This window comes from Mauremys reevesii, linkage group 21 (assembly GCF_016161935.1).
Source record: "Mauremys reevesii isolate NIE-2019 linkage group 21, ASM1616193v1, whole genome shotgun sequence".
NCBI classification, from domain to species: Eukaryota; Metazoa; Chordata; order Testudines; family Geoemydidae; genus Mauremys; species Mauremys reevesii.
The window spans coordinates 6,849,499-6,868,906 of NC_052643.1; the positions used below are offsets into that span (position 1 = coordinate 6,849,499).

Sequence of the window (19,408 nt, forward strand, 5' to 3'; positions counted from 1 at the left end):
TCGCTGTCTCCGGGGTCCTCTGCATTGGCAGAGAGGAGATGGGTCCTGCCCCTGAGTCTGGGTCCTTCCCTGTGCTTCTCTCCACTCCTGGCAAATAATGACTCTCTGCTAGGAATGGAAAACTGCAGGCGTGTGTTGTCCGCAATGCAACCCCCGTCTGAGAAGCTGAATAATACAATGCAGCCAACAACCATTCCAAAGTTCTAGGCTATAATAGTCCTGGCACAAGACTGACAGTTGTTGGTTTTGCTGCCACTGGGGTCATTTGATTGTAGGAAAATCTTGCTCTAGCCTCTTTGCTGAGTTGCTAGCCAGGCTCACTCCGAAAGCTCACCGGGGCATTGATGTTGTTGGTTTTGTGGCTTTAAATGCAGGAGACAGTTTGATTTCTTTCTTTTTTTAATCACCCAGGCCGGCTCTGTGAGGAGCTAGTGTTGATTAATTAGCTGAGCAAAAATGACGGGGGACGTCACTGAAGGAAGTAATTATGCAAAACAGAAGTGTCAGTTTTGTTAAAGTGAGTTTTCTCTCACACTGAGCACAGCAGTAAGAATCCTTCCCTGACATTGGTTTTTTTCCTCTCTCTCATTCTTTATTTTTTCTCCCCCTCTCCAGATACTTTGGCTGCCTTCTGAGGATAACACACACACAAACAGGCACACATTAATACACATGTATGTACTACTACATGTACGTATTAATACTCATGTACACATACATACAGGCATGTGCATACACACACACACGGACATATGTGTGCGCACACAAGCATGCATACACACGGAATGAATGCAGGAAGTGGGATTCCAATGCCCACAGGAAGAGTTTACCATTTGCCTGCTTCTGCATCCCTGTAATCCTCTATTGCCAGCCTGAGTTTGCGGCGGTGAAGGGAGCTACAGACGCCCAGCCCTGTCGCCAGATCTTCATCACTCAAACTGAGCAACATCTGCTCTCCAAGAAAAAAAACCAACAACAAAACTCAGCCATTGACTTTGGTCACTTACAGAACAGCAATGCAGTATGGGTTCTTATACGCTAGATCCCAAAATGCTTTACAGCGTTAACTAACAAAACTATAGAGAAGAAGTGGTTAAGGTGTTAGACTGGGGCCCAGGCAATTTGGGTTCTGTTCTCGGCTCTGCCACAAATTTCCTCTGTTATCTCGTGCACAGCACTTAGTCTGTGCGCCTCGGTTTCTCCATCTGTGAAATGGGGATAATGATTTTTTCCCACCCTTCCAGAGGTACTGTGAGGATGAATTAAATGATTCATCCTATAGGGAAGCGCATCACGGAAAAGCCTACCAATGAAAAATAACATCAATAGAGATTAACTAACAACAGTGGGTGAGGGCAAAGAGGGGACGCCGAGCTTTGCAGCGAGGCAGAAAACTGTTACAAATGGCAGCAGCTGCAGGGGAGAAGGCTCTCACCTCAGCAGTGCCCAGCCTGCGTGTGGTGGGGGATGACCGAGCAGGTCGGGGCGTGCTAGCCAATCAGAGGGCATAGAGAGACATAACAATCCCCTGCATTAACTGTGGAACCCTCGGCCTAATAAATCATTTTTTCCCACCGAACAACTTGGCTGCGAGTGAGGAGGGGGTAGAGCTGGGCCACGTGGCCCCAGTGCTGGCTTTGGAAGCCCCTCGCCACTCAGAGGGTTGTTTGGGAATCACGTGCTTTGGCACTGACAGCAGATTGCTACCAACGGCGCAGACACCCCAGCAGAGACGTAGCTCGCTCTCCTACCTTCCCGCTCTTGACGTTCTCCGCACAGGCTTTGACATACATGGGCATAGCCATGACCACCTCCAGCCACGCCTGCACGGTGCCGGCCTTCCAGTGGGACATGGGCGTGGTGCGGACCAGCTCCACCTGCTGCAGCCGGTCCACCTGTTCCTCCCCTTCGGACAGGCTGAGGCTTAGGCGGGTTGGGCTGGAAAGGCTGTCGGAATCTGGAACACAAAGCAAACGGTGGAAATGCGGCTGGGCTCCCTGCCTAAGGGGCTCACGGGGATCTAACACTTCAGCTAGGAATGGTCCCAAAATCTCCCCGGGCGGCTCTAGCTCCAGAAACCTGGCCCAGCTGCTGGAGACATAAAATGTCATGGCTTAGGCTGATGCGAACACATTCTGGGAACCTGGCTAGCACTTCAGCTCTGCTAACATTACCTGTCTTACAACCCCCTGCCTCGTCATCAGCAGGGTTTGAGCCTCAGACCTTGAGTATCGAAGCCTTGAGCCAAAGCCGTAACTCCACTAGCAGATAGCAATAGTAGGCTCTTACCCCTCATGCGGGCCAGCCGCTAAAGGGGGACATGACCCATTGCGCCACTAGCCGGTACTGGAAGGAAGTAGGAAGCACTGAGCAACAATGGCTGGGATTGAAAGCTCTCTTCCTGTGACCCTGCCGTGAGCCAGTGTCTAATCAGGGCAGATCATCTGCCCACCCTCTTGGTGCAATTTCAGCCCTGACCCCTTTACGGAAGATCTTCTTGCCCAGTAACGTCTCCACAGGGAGCCAGGCAGTGCACTGAAATACCGACCGTTAGCCTTCCCGTCTCCTCTCTAACAGGAATCACCGCACATCAGTCTCAGTGACTGCTAAACCCAGGGTTGCGAGTTCAATCCCTGAGGGGGCCATTTAGGGATTGGCCCTGCTTTGAGCAGGGGGTTGGACTAGATACCTCCTGAGGTCCCTTCCAACCCTGAGATTCTATGATACATAATCCTAACTAAAGACCTTATTGGAAACAAGTGTTGACTCTCTTGTGGCTGCAAGAGGTAAGAGCCAGATGGAGGAAAATGGGACAGCACAGTCAGCCCCCTGGTCGCCAGAATCAGTGGCCTTGTCCAGGATCTACTGCCCATCACTGGTGCCGGCACCTCCTTGGGTCACGAGAGGGGCTGAACGCTTCCCCTGCCTGTTGAAACCCGTGGGTGTGCAGCATCTCTCAGCACCGGCCCCAGCAGCCATTCTGCTAGGGGAGACCGAGGGGGACTTCCCTCTCGGACCTTCCTTACAAGGCTCCAGGCAAGCACGGCCCACGCTGCCAGAGCAGGGGGGTCAGGTGACTCCGTCTCCCTCACCAGCCCCAGTGCCACTTCTAGAAGGGGGCATGTGGCCGAGTTGACGCTAGTCCCGTTGCGGGAAGGGGAGAACAGGCCAGATCCTGAGTCTGTTGGGTGCCCCAGAAGTGCAGGGCCCCAGCTCTAGTTGTGTGGCTTGCGGTGAAGGCTCATCTTGCGGCCCCATCCCAGAAGAGGCAGGAGGAGCTGTGCAAGGCCCCTGGTCTGCTCCCCATCTCACTGCCAAGGGCACAGCCAAATCCAAACGCTGCCGGAACGGGACCCAGGTTTGGTTATTTGACCGGGCTACCATACAACCTCTTCCTCTGTTTGCAGGGAAACCCCAGGGCTCCTGCAAGGAGAGGACAAGAACTGACTGGTTGGAAGGGAAATGCAAATGCTGCTTATTGCAAGGAGACATCTCGCCAACAGGCACAGACAGATCACGCACAAGGGATCACTCACGCAGTAGGGCATTAGCTGCCCATCCATCAGGCTGATTACCAGCTAGGAAAGGCTCCAGGCTGGGCTGAGCAGGCTTTCGGGACCTCTGAAACCCCAGGCGAGGCTGCAATTTGCATACCCTGATGGCAGGGGAGGGTTTGATGCTCTGTGCATTGACTGGTGTTCTGCTATCGGGCCATAATCTTAGGCAAAGCAGATTGATGAGATACATAGGGGGGAGGGTAGATTGGTGGGGATGGGAGTCCCTAGGAATAACTCTCGGGGTGCGTCCCACAGCCCATGGGCTAGGAATATGGCCTGCTTCTCAAAAATACCTTCCAGCTCAATGCCCGGCAATGAAGAAGAGAAAGAATGATCTTTACCAAGAGATCGGGGCATTTGCCTGCCCCTTTCCCCACCCCATGCCGTGCCCAGCTCAGCTCATCATACCACCACCCTGCCTCACTAGGCGCAGCTGCCCAGGTCCCTGTCGGAAGCGCCTACCCATGTGGCTGGATGAGCGTCCTGCCAGCGATGTATTTTTTCACCCCTGGCCTCATCCCGCAAGGCTGAGCGCCTGCTGTCTGTCAACCCAGCTGGCTGATGTCGGCGGGAGCTGTGGGACCAACCTCATGTCCTCACAGTAGCGTCCCTCCACCTGCCTGCGTGGCAGTTGCCAAACCTGAGGCCTGCTGACAGTGCCTTTCACACCCCCTGTGCAGAGAGCGAGCACAAACCTCTGCCCCATGAGAATCACACTGCAGGCCTCGCGATAGGGCTCAGGCAGGCTGTCAGTGTTGCATGGGCCCTGTGCCCAGTCCTCTGGACAGAGCTGAATTTCAGTCGTCATTACTGGGGCTTTAAATCCTTAGCGGGAAGCCCAGCAGGCCGAGGTTGTAGGCAGAAGCTGTGCAGTGACGCAGCAGACAGCACTAAGCGCCTCTTTAGGTATTAGCTTCACAGTTGCTTTGTTTTCAAGGTTCCTTGTCCCCTGATAAGGGACAATGGTTCTCTCCTACTGTGTGATTCTTCATGATGCACTTAGCTAGTTTAACTGCATTGCCAGGTGCAGCGGTGTTCCTCGGTGTGCAAATTGGACATGTTCCTTTGCCTTTCCTCCAGCTTTCAGCTGGGTCCTCATTGTCCTTATAACGAGCTGAGGGGAAGACAAACTCCCCTTCTCCTCTTCTTTAAAAGTGTTCAATAACTCCCCAAAAGGAAGGGACACACCCAGGTGAGTGCTTTGTATTGCTGCATAGGACTGGCATGCAGCACACAGGTGGGAGTGATAGGCCACTGGCCTGTGTATTTCCCCAGTAGCTATCAGGTGGGCTGTGAGCATGAGCTGGCCACTGACTATGATGCACAGGTGTCGTGTGTGAGCACTAATACAGCCAGTGCAGAGGGGAAGTGGCTTCGAAGAGCGAGTGCATTGCAAACTCTCAGCTTGAACCTTCTGCATATGGGTAAGTTTACAATGTGGGGTCTTGGACCTGATCCTGTAAGTGGGTGGATCCCTGCACCTGTGCAAAGCTCTGTTGAAGTCAATGGGCTTCTGCAGGGAACAGTTGGCAGGTTCGGGGCCTGGTTTGAATCAATGGCTTCAATGCCTTTGCTGTCTCCTTGATTCATTTGGCTTTGACAAATAGTAAAGGCCTGGGCATCAGCAATAGTTGTGTCTGCATTTGCACACTGGAACACCCTGCCGCTCTCAGTGCAACCTGGGTTTTTAAGTATTCTACACAGCGTTGGGAAAAAACTCCCATCTTTGCATTGCTGTCCCCCGTCTCTTTGCTGCCCGTAGGCCTGGATGGATGATCTGGGAAGAAGAGCAGGAGGCGCTCTGTGGCTTGAACTCCCTACAACCATTCCACAGGGAGCTGGGTCTGCTCGACATTCGCAGGTAGGCGCCATTCTTTTAATTAAAGGTTTATTACGATGATGAGTAGTAATAAAAGTCAGCACTCAATGACAGGAGGCATCGTCAGAACTGGTGGCTCTGTGAAAATGAGTGATTACAGGGGTGCTAACTCCAGGCATTCAAAAGGTCATGAATCAGAATGCCAAAAGCATGAGATTCACTGAAAAATCAGCAGCTTTTAGAAAAATTGGGCTTCTTTTTCTTTGCCTTGGGCTGAGCCTGTAAGGGGGCACATGAGTCACATTTGCAAATTCTTCTGTGAAATCATGTAAGGAGTTTCTAGCCTTTTTAAAAAAAAAATATGGAAAGCTAAGATTCTTCTCTAATCATGTCAGTCCAGGAGCTGGGACTCTTAAGAAGGACTAGATACTGTAGGAGTGGGCAACACTATGTCATTTAGGAAAAAGCTTCAGCCCACATTTGCAAAAATAAACCACGTGGTTGCAAAAAGGGAACCATGCCGAGTTTAGTACCTGTAAAGTTATTGCTTTGGTGTTGGCGTTGGCAATGAAAGAGCAGTACTTTCCCCACCAAAACTAAAGTTTGGGAGCAGTTTCAGGCTAAATGCTAAAGAATACATTGTGATCTTTGAAAAACAGACTTTGATCCTGTAAATATGCATGAGCTTAATTTGCTCCAGTGCTACTGCTCATGTGCTTCAAGTTGAGCATATGCATAAATATTTGCAGGACTGTGGCTGTAGTTGCTGAAACGGATATAGGGGTAGGGTGACCAGTTGTCCTGTTTTTAAAGGAACAGTCTCATTTTTGGGGACTTTTTCTTATATAGGCTCCTGTTACCCCCCACCCCCCGTCCTGTTTTTTCACAGTTGCTATCTGGTAACCGTAGATATAGGTGCAGATCCTGCATTAATCTTTAAGCACGTGAATAGTTGCATTGATTTCAATGGGTCTATTTATGGCAGTAAAGTTAAGCATATGTTTAAGTATATTCAGGACTGGGACCACAACCAATAATTCGGAATAATGGAAAAGATACTGAACCATCATTTGTGACTTGATCTGGTTTTTAAATAAAAGGAATTTTTTTTTGCAAACAAAAAATGGTCACGAAAATGTCTTTGTTGTTGGTAGAAACCTTGATCAATTTTTCATCAAAATGTGGAAAATTGTTTCCTGTCCTGTACTTGTTTAAAAAAGCCAGACTGATTTATTTCCGTGACAAATGCCTCTTGCTTTTTCTTCTGTCCAAAGTTCAACCAAAAACATCAGCGTTTTGAAATTGAGAAAAGGTGGCTGGATTTGTTTGACGTGTTATTTGCTTTTGTCGTGTGCTTTTGTGTTAGTGGTGCAAGGAATGTGGAGTTGGTGTGAATTTGATTAGCTGTTCAGGGAGGTGTTTTTGCTGCAAGGGTGTGAATTCCCTGTAACACATCCACAGTGGTTCTCCGCTGCTTTGCCTTCGCAGAGCTACTAATAAGATACATCCAGGAAAACAGGCAGAGCTGTCTGTGAATATAACACTTCTGGGTGCCCTTTAAACAAGCTCTCAGCTGCACTAGTGGTGGCAAAATCTACTGGGGAGAGGTCTGGCTGAGAATGTATTGCTTGTTACACCAATCCAATCAAGAAATAGCAGCAATGCCATAGAACCTGACACATGCATCTCAGATTATTAATTTTATTTGACTTCTTCCAATGGGTCCCCTAGGGTTGCTAAGTGTCTAATCACTCACATCCAAACACCTTTGCCCGGCTCCCCCAAGGCCCTGGCCCTGACCTACCCAGGCCCTGCCCCACTTCCTCCATCACTCGCTCTCCCTCACCATCACTCACTTTCACTGGGCCGGGGCAGGGAGTGGGGGTGCGGGCTCTGGGCCAGGGCTAAGGGGTTTGGAGTGTGGGAGGGGGTTCCGGGCTCAGCCTGGGGCAGGCAGGGGCGACTCTCGGCATTTTGCCCCCCCCCCCCAAGCATGGCAGGCCGAAGGCAGCCTGCCTGTGGAGGGTCCGCTGGTCCCGCGGCTTCAGCGGACCTCCCGCAGGCGAAGCCGCAGGACCAGCGGACCCTCTGCAGGCAAGCCGCCGAAGGCAGCCTGCCTGCCGCCCTTGGGGCGACCGGCAGAGCGCCCCCTGTGGCTTGCGACCCCAAGCATGCGCTTGGCATGCTGGTGCCTGGAGCTGCCCCTGGGGGCAGGGATATGGGGTGGTGGTGGTGCAAGCTCTGGGAGGGAGTTTGGGTGCTGGAGGGGGCTCAGGGTTGGAGCAGGGGGTTGGGGTGTGGGAGGGTGTGAAGAGAGTGTGAGGAGGTGAGGGGTGCAGGCTCTGGGAGGGAGTTTGGGTGCTGGAGGGGGCTCAGGGCTGGGGTAGGGGTGTGGGAGGGAGCGCGCGGTGCGGGCTCGGTGCCGGGGTATGGGTGCGGGCGGGAGCGCGCGGTGCGGGCTGTGGGCCGGGATAGGGGTGCGGGAGGGAGCGCGCGGTGCGGGCTGTGGGCCGGGGTAGGGGTGCGGGAGGAGCGCGGTGCGGGCTGTGGGCCGGGGTAGGGGTGCGGGAGGAGGCGCGCGGTGTGGGCTCTGGGCCGGGATAGGGGTGCAGGAGGAGGCGTGCGGTGCAGGCTGTGGGCCGGGGTCGGGTGCGGGAGGAGGGCGCGGTGCGGGCTCTGGGCCGGGGTAGGGGTGCGGGAGGCAGCGCGCGGTGCGGGCTCTGGGCCGGGGTCGGGGTGCGGGAGGGAGCGCGCGGTGCGGGCTGTGGGCCGGGGTAGGGGTGCGGGAGGGAGGGCGCGGTGCGGGCTGTGGGCCGGGGTCGGGTGCGGGAGGCAGCGCGCGGTGCGGGTTCTGGGCCGGGGTAGGGGTGCGGGAGGAGCGCGGTGCGGGCTGTGGGCCGGGTAGGGGTGCGGGCGGGAGCGTGCGGTGCGGGCTGTGGGCCGGGGTAGGGGTGCGGGAGGGAGGGCGCGGTGCGGGCTCTGGGCCGGGGTAGGGGTGCGGGAGGGAGCGCGCGGTGCGGGCTCTGGGCCGGGGTAGGGGTGCGGGAGGGAGGGCGCGGTGCGGGCTCTGGGCCGGGGTAGGGGTGCGGGAGGGAGCGCGCGGTGCGGGCTCTGGGCCGGGGTAGGGGTGCAGGAGGGAGCGTGCGGTGCAGGCTGGGGTAGGGGTGCGGGAGGCAGCGTGCGGTGCAGGCTGTGGGCTGGGGTAGGGGTGCGGGAGGCAGGGAGCGGTGCAGGCTCTGGGCAGGGGTAGCGGTGCGGGAGGCAGCGAGCGGTGCGGGCTGTGGGCTGGGGTAGGGGTGCGGGGAGGTGTGCGGTGCAGGCTCTGGGCCGGGGTAGGGTGCGGGAGGAGCGTGCGGTGCTGGCTCTGGGCCGGGGTAGGGGTGCGGGAGGGAGCGCGGTGCGGGCTGTGGGCCGGGGTAGGGGTGCGGGAGGGAGGGCGCGGTGCGGGCTGTGGGCTGGGGTAGGGTGCGGGAGGGAGCGCCGGTGCGGGCTGTGGGCCGGGGTAGGGGTGCGGGAGGGAGGCGGTGCGGGCTCTGGGCGGGGGTAGGGGTGCGGGAGGGAGCGCGCGGTGCGGGCTCTGGGCCGGGGTAGGGTGCGGGAGGGGCGCGGTCTGCGGGCTCTGGGCCGGTAGGGGTGCAGGAGGGAGCGTGCGGTGCAGGCTGGGGTGGGGTGCGGGAGGCAGGGTGCGGTGCTGGCTGTGGGCTGGGGTAGGGGTGCGGGAGGCAGCGTGCGGTGCAGGCTGTGGGCTGGGGTAGAGGTGCGGGAGGCAGCGTGCGGTGCAGGCTGTGGGCGGGGGTAGGGGTGCGGGAGGCAGCGTGCGGTGCAGGCTGTGGGCCGGGGTAGGGGTGCGGGAGGGAGTGTGCGGTGCAGGCTCTGGGCCGGGGTAGGGGTGCGGGAGGCAGCGCGCGGTGCGGGCTCTGGGCCGGGGTCGGGGTGCGGGAGGCAGGGCGCGGGGGGGGCTGTGGGCCGGGGTCGGGGTGCGGGAGGCAGCGTGCGGTGCGGGCTCTGGGCCGGGGTCGGGGTGCGGGAGGCAGCGTGCGGTGCGGGCTCTGGGCCGGGGTAGGGGTGCGGGAGGGAGCGCGCGGTGCGGGCTGTGGGCCGGGGTAGGGGTGCGGGAGGCAGCGTGCGGTGCAGGCTGTGGGCTGGGGTAGGGGTGCGGGAGGGAGTGTGCGGTGCGGGCTCTGGGCCGGGGTAGGGGTGCAGGAGGGAGTGTGCGGTGCAGGCTCTGGCCAGGAGGTGCTTACCTGGGGCGGCTCCCGGTCAGCAGCACAGCAGGGCTTAGGCAGGCTTCCTGCCTGACCTGGCCACACGCTGCTCCTGGAAGCAGCCAGCATGTCCCTGCGGGCCCTGGGGGCAGCAAGGAGCTCTGTGCGCTGCCCGGGCCCGCAAGCGCCACCTCTGCAGCTCCCATTGGCCGCAGTTCTCGGCCAATGAGAGCTGCGGAATCTCTGCTTGGGGCAGGGGCAGCACGCGGAGACTCCCTGCCCCCCACCAGGGCCGCAGGGATGTGCTGGCCACTGCTGGGAGCGGAGCGGGGCCACGGCAGGCAGGGGACCTGCCTTAGCCCCGCTGTGCTGCCCGACTTTTAGAGCTTAAAATCTCTCATCTTGGCCTCAGTAGCCTCGGGGAGACAGAGCCTGATTCCAGGGGGCTCCCTGCATAAACGAGCTGCAGACTAAGTAGGGTTGCCAACTTTCTAATCACACAAAACCGAACAACCCTGCCCCGCCCTTTCGCCGAGGCCCCACCCCTGCTCGCTCCATTTCCCCCACCCCCAGTCACTCTCACCGGGCTGGGCAGGGGGTTGGGGTGTGGGAGGGGGGTGAGGGCTCCGGCTGGGGATGTGGGCTCTGGGGTGAAGCTGAGGATGAGGGATTTGAGGTGTGGGAGAGGGCTGGGGCAGAGTGTTGGGGGGGGTGCAGACTCTGGGAAGGAGTTTGGGTGCAAGAGGGGAGTCCGGACTGGGGCAGGGAATTGGGGTGAGGGAAGGGGTTTGTTGTGCGGGGTCCCAGTGGCACTTACCACAGCTCCAAGGAAGCGGCCACCACGTCCGTGCAGCCTCTAGCCGCACAGGCAGCCAGGGAGGGTCTGCGTGCTGCCCTCCTGCCTGCAGGCACCTCCCCCGCAGCTCCCATTGGTCGCAGTTCCCAGCCAATCAGAGCTGCAGAGCCGGCCCTCGGGGCAGCGTGCAGAGCCTCGCTGCGCTAGGGGCCGCAGAGATCTGGTGGTGGCTTCTGGGAGCTGTAGTGAGCCTGCATTAGCCCCGGGCCCCCGCTGCACTGCTGACTGGACTTTTAACGGCGGTGTCGACCAGAGCCGCCAGGGTCCCTTTTCGACCGGACGTTCCAGTTGAAAACCAGATGCCTGGCAATCCTAGGACTAAGAATTATTCAGAGAGTCGGAATGCCACTTGAGTCCTACGGCCGAGTCGGAATGCCACTTGAGTCCTCGTAAGGGCGCAGTCGAATGCCACTTGAGTCCTACGTAAGTGGCGCGTAGGCCTGATCTTAGATCTCTGCAGGGTGAATTTCACCTAGAGTACTGGGCATGTAATTCTAAAGAGCAGATTAGGATGTGAGAGACTCACAAGCCGCTCGCAGGCAATTTGCAAAAGGGCTAAACTCACGGAATGAGTTACTGCTAAATATTCCCTTCGCTCTCCTCCGAGCGCTTCTGCAGTCTGACCACGTTTCTATCAGTGCCAGTTACAGTCTCGCAAAGAGGGCGGCCTAGTCACCTATGCACAGCAGTGGGAAGATGTATTGATCTATCTGGGAGGCCTTTGTATATTGTTGCCTCTGGGACTGGAAACTAAAAGCACCATTAGCCTGACCCGGCAAACACTTACACGTTGACTTCAATGGGTCAGCTTACATGACCGAAGTTAAACATGCGTGTGCAGCACTGATCCCGCGTTGTCAGCCATGCGGGGAGATTTCTGGACCTGCACGGAGCCCCGTCTGCTCACTCGGGTCAAAATGCAGGATCAGGGCCTAAAATACCATACACAGGAAGCTATTGTAGAGTATTCCTGAGGTAAACAGAGTCAGGAGAAATGTTTATACCCAAGGGGTTTGGGGTAAGTGCAGATAAACCACAGAACTTTCCAATGCTGCAGTCAGGCTATGAGAGTTGCTCACAGCAACTTTCTGCTGACAGATGTGGGGATTGTTAAACCTCAGCATGCTGGTGAGTTTTAGTCAGAGGCACCAAAAGCAATGACACCAGGCAATGAGTTAGCTTTTAGTCACTTCTTCCTCATTTTTTTTTACTCTCTTCTGAGTAACGTGATTGCCAAAATAATCTCCAGCTGATAAAACTTTATACAGATTTCCTCGTAGTCTGTGATCAAAGTGATAAACTCTAGAAATAACGATGCTGCATCCCACTGGAAGTGCTGACACTGCCTTGCCGCGGCGTTACGAGCAAAAATGCCCTGATAGACGGTAATTTATCTATTAACAAGCTTTTAAAATGCAAATGTTCTACTGCTATGTTAATGCTTTGTATTATCATAAAAGAAGGTCTTTATTTCTGCTTTCCATCAAGTCCCAAAAGCCAATGGCCTGTAATCATGACTGCATTACATCCCTGGAGATGCAAAGGCAAGGGGATGCATATGTGCAATAAACATTTTCTTAAGACACAAAATATATGCTTGAGTGCCCTAATGAGATTAGTGGTTGTCTGGGTAGATGATGCTGTTGGATGGTTCGGATCAGCAGCATGGCATCAAGCCACGGCTCTCGGGTTTTTCTCTAGCACTCATCACCATAGTATCGAAGCGCTACACAGACCGAATTGAATTGAGCATCCTGATTAGGAATAAGAATGGCCACACTGGGTCAGACCAAAGGTCCATCTAGCCCAGTATCCTGTCTGCCGACAGTGGCCAGTGCCAGGTGCCCCAGAGGCAATGAACAGAACAGGGAATCATCAAGTGATCCATCCCGTCGCCCATTCCCAGCTTCTGAAATGTTACTATAAACCAGAGACAGCACTTCACCCCCAGTTAGGAGCTTGCCTCCAAACTTCAAAGCTGGGGTGTGTGGATCGCTGGTCTGACTTAGGGGTGGCGCCATCTTTCCCTTTTAAGCAGCCATAAAGCGCACTCCTGTCCTCTCTAGCAGAGGTGGGCAAACTACGGCCCACGGGCCATATCTGGCCTGCAGGACCATCCTGCTTGGCTCTTGAGCTCCCAGCCAGGGAGGCAGTGCGGCAGCGTATCCGACTCCAGCCGGGCGGCGCGGCTGCCAGACGTGCTGCTCTGAGCAGCATGATAAGGGGACCGAGGGGTTGGATAAGGGGTGGCGGGTCCCGGGGGGGCAGTCAGGGGCCAGGGAGCAGGGGGCGGTTGGATGGGGCGGAGGTTCTGGGGGATGGTCAGGGGATGGGGGGGACTGGGGATAAGCATGGGAGTCCCAGGGGACCTGTTCAGGGGACGGTGGTGTGGATAGGTGTCAGGGGACGGGGAACAGGAGGGGTTGGATAGGCGTGGGGTCCTGGGGGACCTGTCAAGGGGAGGGGGTATGGATAGGGTCAGAGCAGTCAGGGGACGGGGAGCAGGGGGGTTGGATAGGGAGTGGGGTCCCGGGGCGGTTAGGGGCGGGGGGGTCCCAGGAGGCGGGGGTTAGGGCACAAGGAGCAGGGGGGATTGAATGGGTCGGGGTTCTGAGGGGGGCAGTCAGGGGGCGGGAAGTGGGAGGGGTCGGATAGGGGGCGGGAGACAGGCTGTTTGGGGCGGCACAGCCTTCCCTACCCGGCCCTCCATCCAGTTTTGCAAACCCAAAAAGTTTGCCCGCCCCTGCTTTATGGCATATACTTATAGCTGGCTTTAGCCCACCACCACTGAGTTCCTGACGGTGCTAGGGGAGGTGCAAGTCGCCCCTTCCGCCCGCACTGGGCTCAGCAGCAGTGCATGGTGGGATCCCCCACCCCATGCTGCCCAGTAGGTTTCGAAGTGGAGCAGACCTTATGCGTGCATGGGCGTATATACAGTGACGCTTAAGTCTAGGAAGCAGTCGTAGAGCTGGGAGTTGACTATGTTCAGGATGGTGAAGGAAAAAAAGCAGCCTCATGGTTAAAGCAGGGAATTGACAATAGGAGATCTGGGCTCTGACTCTTGGCTCTGATGCTCACTTGGGTCAGGCACATCCCTTTGCTGTGCCTCAGTTTCCCCACCGGAAAAATGTGGAAATACCACTTATCTACCTCCAAGGCCGGAGACTCAGTTCATTAGCATCTGTGCCTCACTTCGCCATGGGATGTCATAGGATGAAACTTGAGCTGTATTGTTTGTTTATCAACAACGCTGTGTTAAATGATGCTAGAAGTCACGAAGGGGTTGTGGTAAAAGAGCAGCAGATGTGCATTATGGTTAATAATACCGGGAAAATGGTGACCAGAAAAAAGTCATTGCAGCTGCCCATTCCAGCCACTGGATTGAGAATTTCTGTTGGAGTGAAATTCGCCCCTATGCAGAGGACTGTGACAAACTGTGCACGGTCTTAAAAAGTCTCAATCACTCCTCAAACCAGCATCTAAGTGGGACTTGAGTGGTGCGGGGGCGAACCTTTGCCGCGTAAGCCAAGAGCTACGTATGGGAAGATTCCACGTGTTCCGTGCTGGTCTTGCTTACGCCGGGGTGTAGCTGATGGCAGAAAAGGCCCGGTGCGAGCTGGGGATATTTCTTGGTCTGATCGTTGTGGGTTTGCTGCGTAAACGGGGACTGGATAGATGCACACTGTAAAGCCGGCCAGATCTCCAGAGCGCCTTAAGTCTTTGATGCAGAGCTAAATGCTCAGGCTTGTTGTGAGATTAGAAAGGTCTTTTTTTCCCCATCTTGTGTGCATGAGTCTTATTTTTTGTGACGTGAGTCCGTAGGCCCAGTATCGTCGATCTAGGCTGGGATGGGCAAACCTAGGAAAAGCGGCTTTTGTAAAGTCAGAGTGAAAACGTACCAGCCAGGCACTTGTCTACTCCTCATCAGGAGGAGGAGGATGAAGATGGGGAGGGAAGAGAAAGTGCCATTTTACTCTTCAGAACAAGATCCTGGCCCTAGATGATTTGATTAGTAGAATTTTGAAGGGTTGAGGCCAGGTCAGCTATTAAAATAACCCAAACAAATTCTTGAACATGTTTCCTGGAGCGATAAAGATGCTTGGGTCTAGCTGAGCTGGGTTCATCACCAGGCAACGGAGAAAGGATAAAGGTGACTTTATGCCACCATTGCGGCTCCTAGATCCTGGGGACCAATCCAGTGTCAAGTGAACATTAGAGCAGCCCAAAGGCTGCTCTAACTTATGTCTGGTTGCTTGTGGTGCCAAGTGGCCATTCTGGCAGTCACAAGTGCAGAGGCACCTCAGACCAGGGCCCCTGGCTCTCAGGGTTGCTGATGCGATGTCCATCCATATTAGTGTTTTTTAAAAACAACAAAATGTAATGTATTCCCCTGGATCCACTGCTTCCAAATAACACTTTATTTTCAGATACAGCATTTTAAAAGAGGCAGCAAATGCCAGTCAAATTACAGGCACGTTTGGTGTCAAGAAACAAGGGGAACACAGCAGTTTGATCATTCACTCATTGCATCAAGCCATTCCAGACCACCTCACCCTCTTTCTCCTCTCCTCTCCTCGTCTTTACCTGGAAGCCAGCTGCAGGAGAACTGCGTGGGCAAGATCTAGGGGAAACCAAGTTCCAGCAAGCATTACTTGCACACCCAGCCCGTGTTTTACTGTAGAACATTCTCTCATCCACCCTCTGCACTTGTTTACAGCAGAACAATTCCACTGGAGTCAGCCGTGGCAGTGGGCTAGATTTACATGGGGAAGTAGGCGGTAAGTTTGATCCAGGTCTTTATCGTCAATGGGTGACATGAGCTGCTCACTCACGCCCCAGCTCACGCAACGCTTGTCCTTCGCACGCCCACTCCGAAATCATCGCTAAAGACCGACGCAACGGGCACTTCAACAAAGCCCAGCCAAACCTGGGGTGAAACTGGTAAAAATGAATAAGAAATGGGATCGCTGACCAGTCTGAATGACAGATCCAGTCCATCCCACCAGGGACAAGTGCCAGGATTATTCCTCAGCTGGTATAAATTGGCGTAGGTCCAGTGAAATCAGCAGAGCTCTACTGATTTAAAAACAGCCGAGGTTCAGGCTCAATGTGTTTCCAAATTCTTAGTCCAGTGTAGTTTTAGAGGTCCCCAGGTCTTCTACATTCTAATCAATCAATCTTGCTAACAGGATGTTTTCCTGATAATCAGCCTTGTTTCCCTTTTCTTGGTTTCATCTGGTTACTTCCCTATGCACCGTGCTAAACAATTCCTCTCCCCGTTGGTGTGTATGTAACGATGCCCGTGGCTGGATCATCAGGCAGGACTGAACACAGGACCTCGGCATCTAAAAGCATAATCTGCTACTGCTTGAACTAAAGGAGCAGGTGCATTAGCTCAGAGGCAGTAGCTGGATATTTGAGTCAGCCATGAGAGGGATACAGAGAGTTGTGTGGGTTACATTGATCTCTTTCACATCATTGTCTTGTCCCCTGTAGGTTCCAAGACCTAAGAGAAAATCTCTCTGCCCTGACATTGTGTCACATGTTGATATGGATCAGGAAGCACCCGAAACTGACGACACCTCGTGGCAACTTGGGAGGAGCCCAAGGGCTGTGCCTGATTTGCATATCAATTTGCAAAATATATTCAGCTGCTGTGTTCCACGGTAACCTTTGATGAATTTATTTCTCCATACTTGGCTGGACTGGCTCGTCCCTTGGTGAGACGAACAGGAATAGTTTGGGTGTTTGAGTTTGCTAACCTGCCTTTGGTTACCCTTGTCATCAGCCGGTGGTTATGCAGCGGTGGGGCAGGTTTTATGACAATCAGCTCTGTCAGGCCTCCTGGCTGCACTTTGTGCATCTCTGACTAGCACTGCGCAGGGCAGCATTGGGATTGAAAGCACAGGGCCAAATACGCAGAAGTTTGTGAGGATTGCAAACCCTTACAGTAAACAGCTTAGCGTGTGGGATTTCACTGGCCGAGCACGGTGCTCCCATGCTTTAGGCAAATGCTCGTGCCCTTCTACAGAAGGGCAGTTTCTCATCAAGGATCTTCCGAGTGTTGCTTTTGCAGGCAGTGCTGCTGTTGCTTCTTGCATCTTGCAAAATAAAGTAGCTCTGGGGATGGCGCAAATTGTAGCTCTTCACCCAAGGCTGCTAATTTTTGCTGTTTCTCTGCTACCTAAGACGATCAATACACTCAGTTGCTTTCATTGATGCTGAAGTCCTTTTCCGTGCCAAAAGCCACAGCATTGCCCAGGCTGTTCCCGTTGCTCAAGGTCATTACCACCGCGGGATTAGTTTCTTGAGCAACTAACGTGGGATCACTCGTGGAGCTGTAAAAACAAGAAGTGTTTGGCACGAATGCTTTTGTGATTCAGTTTAAGACACAGGTTCCTTTGCTAGTAGACATGGGCCTAATTCAGACCCAAAGCTCAAGAGACATTGGATAGTCCAGGCTTTAGTTTACTCTGTTGTAGAGATGGACACAACCATCAACTTCAGATCAGTGGATTGCACTTGGATGTCAGGGGTGTTAAAAATACCGGGAGAGCCTAGACAGGTGGTCCAGGCCTGAATCTGAACAGTACCAGAGTTTGGATGTTAAACCAGGCGCCGATTTTAATAATACTGACTGCATGACTTGGTAGGGGAAGAACGCACCGTACAGTTTAGATCATGCTGCAGCCATACACATTGTATTTCTTTGCTGTGTACTTCTGGTACTGCTGCCCATCCCCTCCGAGGGTATCAGCTTTATGAGCTGCATTTGACAACGCCATTGCTAGTCATGGGATCCTACTGGCCTCACTAGCTGAGGTCCCACGAGCAGCTCCATTATGTATGAGCAATGGCCTTGCACACTGTTGTCAACAAGCCTATCCCATCGGAGAGCACTGAGCTCCATCCTGCTGTGGCCTGGGATCAGTCCGTAGTCCCATATTCTGCAGTGTCCAAATACTCCCCGTAGCATTACACGACTTAGTGCTGCTATCCAGGTTTTCTGCAGACACGTTGGTGTAAAGGATTCTTTGTTGGTAACCCGTGGAAAAGCTGGGGCAATATTAAAACAGTCAATCACTGTTGACTCCCCGATGAATTCTTGAGATCTCTCCATCTTTCATTTCAGCAGGGTGAGTCTGACTCCCGTCAAAGGGTGGGGATTGGCCTTGCTTTTCAATGACCTTTCCAGGTCTAAGAACATCCACACTCTACTGAAATCTCTGCACTGGCCTAGTTGTTTAATGCATATGGCAGGTTTTGACACCATAAGGCAACTATATGTTGTACAGAGTATTTTTGCAAACTGTACCATGGATTTATATAGTACGATTGGAGAGCTGCATAGCGGTTGGAGAAGAATGAAATTAAGTGTTATAGACAAGGAGAAAAATGTCTCCTTGGCCAAGATGTGAAATAAAACAGAGTCACTGAGGTGAAGGGTGGAGCTGGGTGAATAACGAATATTTTTGGTTCAGGGGCAATTTTGAAAAATAAATTAAAATTGTTTTGGGTCAAATTGCAAACAATTTTCAAACTTCTCAGTGAATCGAAAGTTGGGGAAAAAGAATTCTTGGCTGAAATAAAACATTTTATTTGACCTGAAACGTTTAGATTTTGAGCATTTCTTTATACATTTTAAATTTTTTTATAAAGAAAATTAAAGGAACTTTCAAAACAAAAAGTCCCATCAAATCAAGAAGTCGAAAAGTTTCATTTAAAAAATGTTGAAACAAAACATGATTTTTTTAAAATGTTTTTTTCCCTGACTGGAACAATTAACTGAAATCAACACAAATTGGTTTCAGTGTCACCAAATCTGCATTTTTTCAAAGAAAAAAAATGTAGGTTGGAATATTTCACCCAGCTCTAGTGGAAAGATCTAGGAAAGCTGTTAGAAGAACTACAGATTGCATGGAGGGCCACAGAGGAGACTGGTACCAGATGAATGGATGGAGCAAATAGAGAAGGCAAGAAATACAAGGTGCGACAGGTAGGCTGGAGCAAGCCAATGGGGGTCTTAAAAAGAAAGAGCCAGATTCAGAGCTGGTGTATATTGGTGTAACTCCATTGTTTTCCATAAAGAGAGGCCAAAATACACCAGCTAAAGAATGGCCATGAAGTGGCTAGTTTTAAACTGGATCCTGAAGGGAGTGAGGAGCTAATGGGGTTGGCTGAGAATACAGCTGCTGTAGTTGTGTTTCCTTATACGTGTGTGAAGGGGTTGGGAGAGGAATTCTGCCAGGGCCGCAGTCTGCAAACATTTTTAAATCAAAATGGGGGTCCTCAGGTCGCTAAAGTTTGAGAGCCGCTGCCCTAGTGCAAAGGTCTCTAAAGGCTTCAGTTGGCAGACGAGTAGGCCGGGCTCACAGAGTTTAAGGCCAGAAGGTGTGAAATTGACTATCACGAACATCTTGTCTGACCTCCTGGACCACTCTTTGGACCTCTAGTTCGTCCCACAGCCAAATGCAGGATGGTTCCTGTCAGTATTTTATCTAGCGCTTTAACTAGTCGAGTTTTAAATAGACCAGACGGTGGAAAGCCCACATCTTTCCTCGGCCCTGTAGATCTTGATGTTTCCTCTGACATTCAACCTCAAGTTACCCCTTTCTTGATCTTATCCTGTTCTCCTGAGTTAGACCTTCTTGCACCTCCCCAAATACCCCCTCCCTCCTTGATGTTTCTCTCCCGCCTTAGTGTTTACACTCGTCAGGTCTTTTTAGATTGGTTTCTTGCTCTCCCAGATATTGCTCGGCCAAGGTGGGGTTGTTGAGCTTTCCACATTTTTGCCCATAAATCATCTCTCTAGTTTACTAGTCACGATGCGCTAGATTGTGGACCCCGGTGAACATTCACTCAGGTCAGTTGACCCAGTCGCGCCATTTGTCCAAGTAAATGTTCCTCCACCTGAGTTTGGCTTGCAACTTCTGCAATTTGATGGCTGCCACAGCCAATTTCACAAGGCAAG

General features: G+C 53.5%; 1 protein-coding gene across 12 annotated transcripts in view; it reads right to left on the bottom strand.

Moving 5' to 3' along the window:
- Positions 1–19,408, bottom strand: part of KAZN (kazrin, periplakin interacting protein) — a 725,211-nt gene that overhangs the window by 23,558 nt on the left and 682,245 nt on the right. For all 12 annotated transcript variants that reach the window (XM_039508723.1, XM_039508720.1, XM_039508722.1 and 9 more), the window contains 2 exons: positions 1,752–1,957; positions 831–949 (listed from right to left, as the gene is read on the bottom strand). In XM_039508723.1, the coding sequence (XP_039364657.1) occupies positions 831–949; positions 1,752–1,957 (325 nt within the window). The remainder of the gene's footprint in view (positions 1–830; positions 950–1,751; positions 1,958–19,408) is intronic.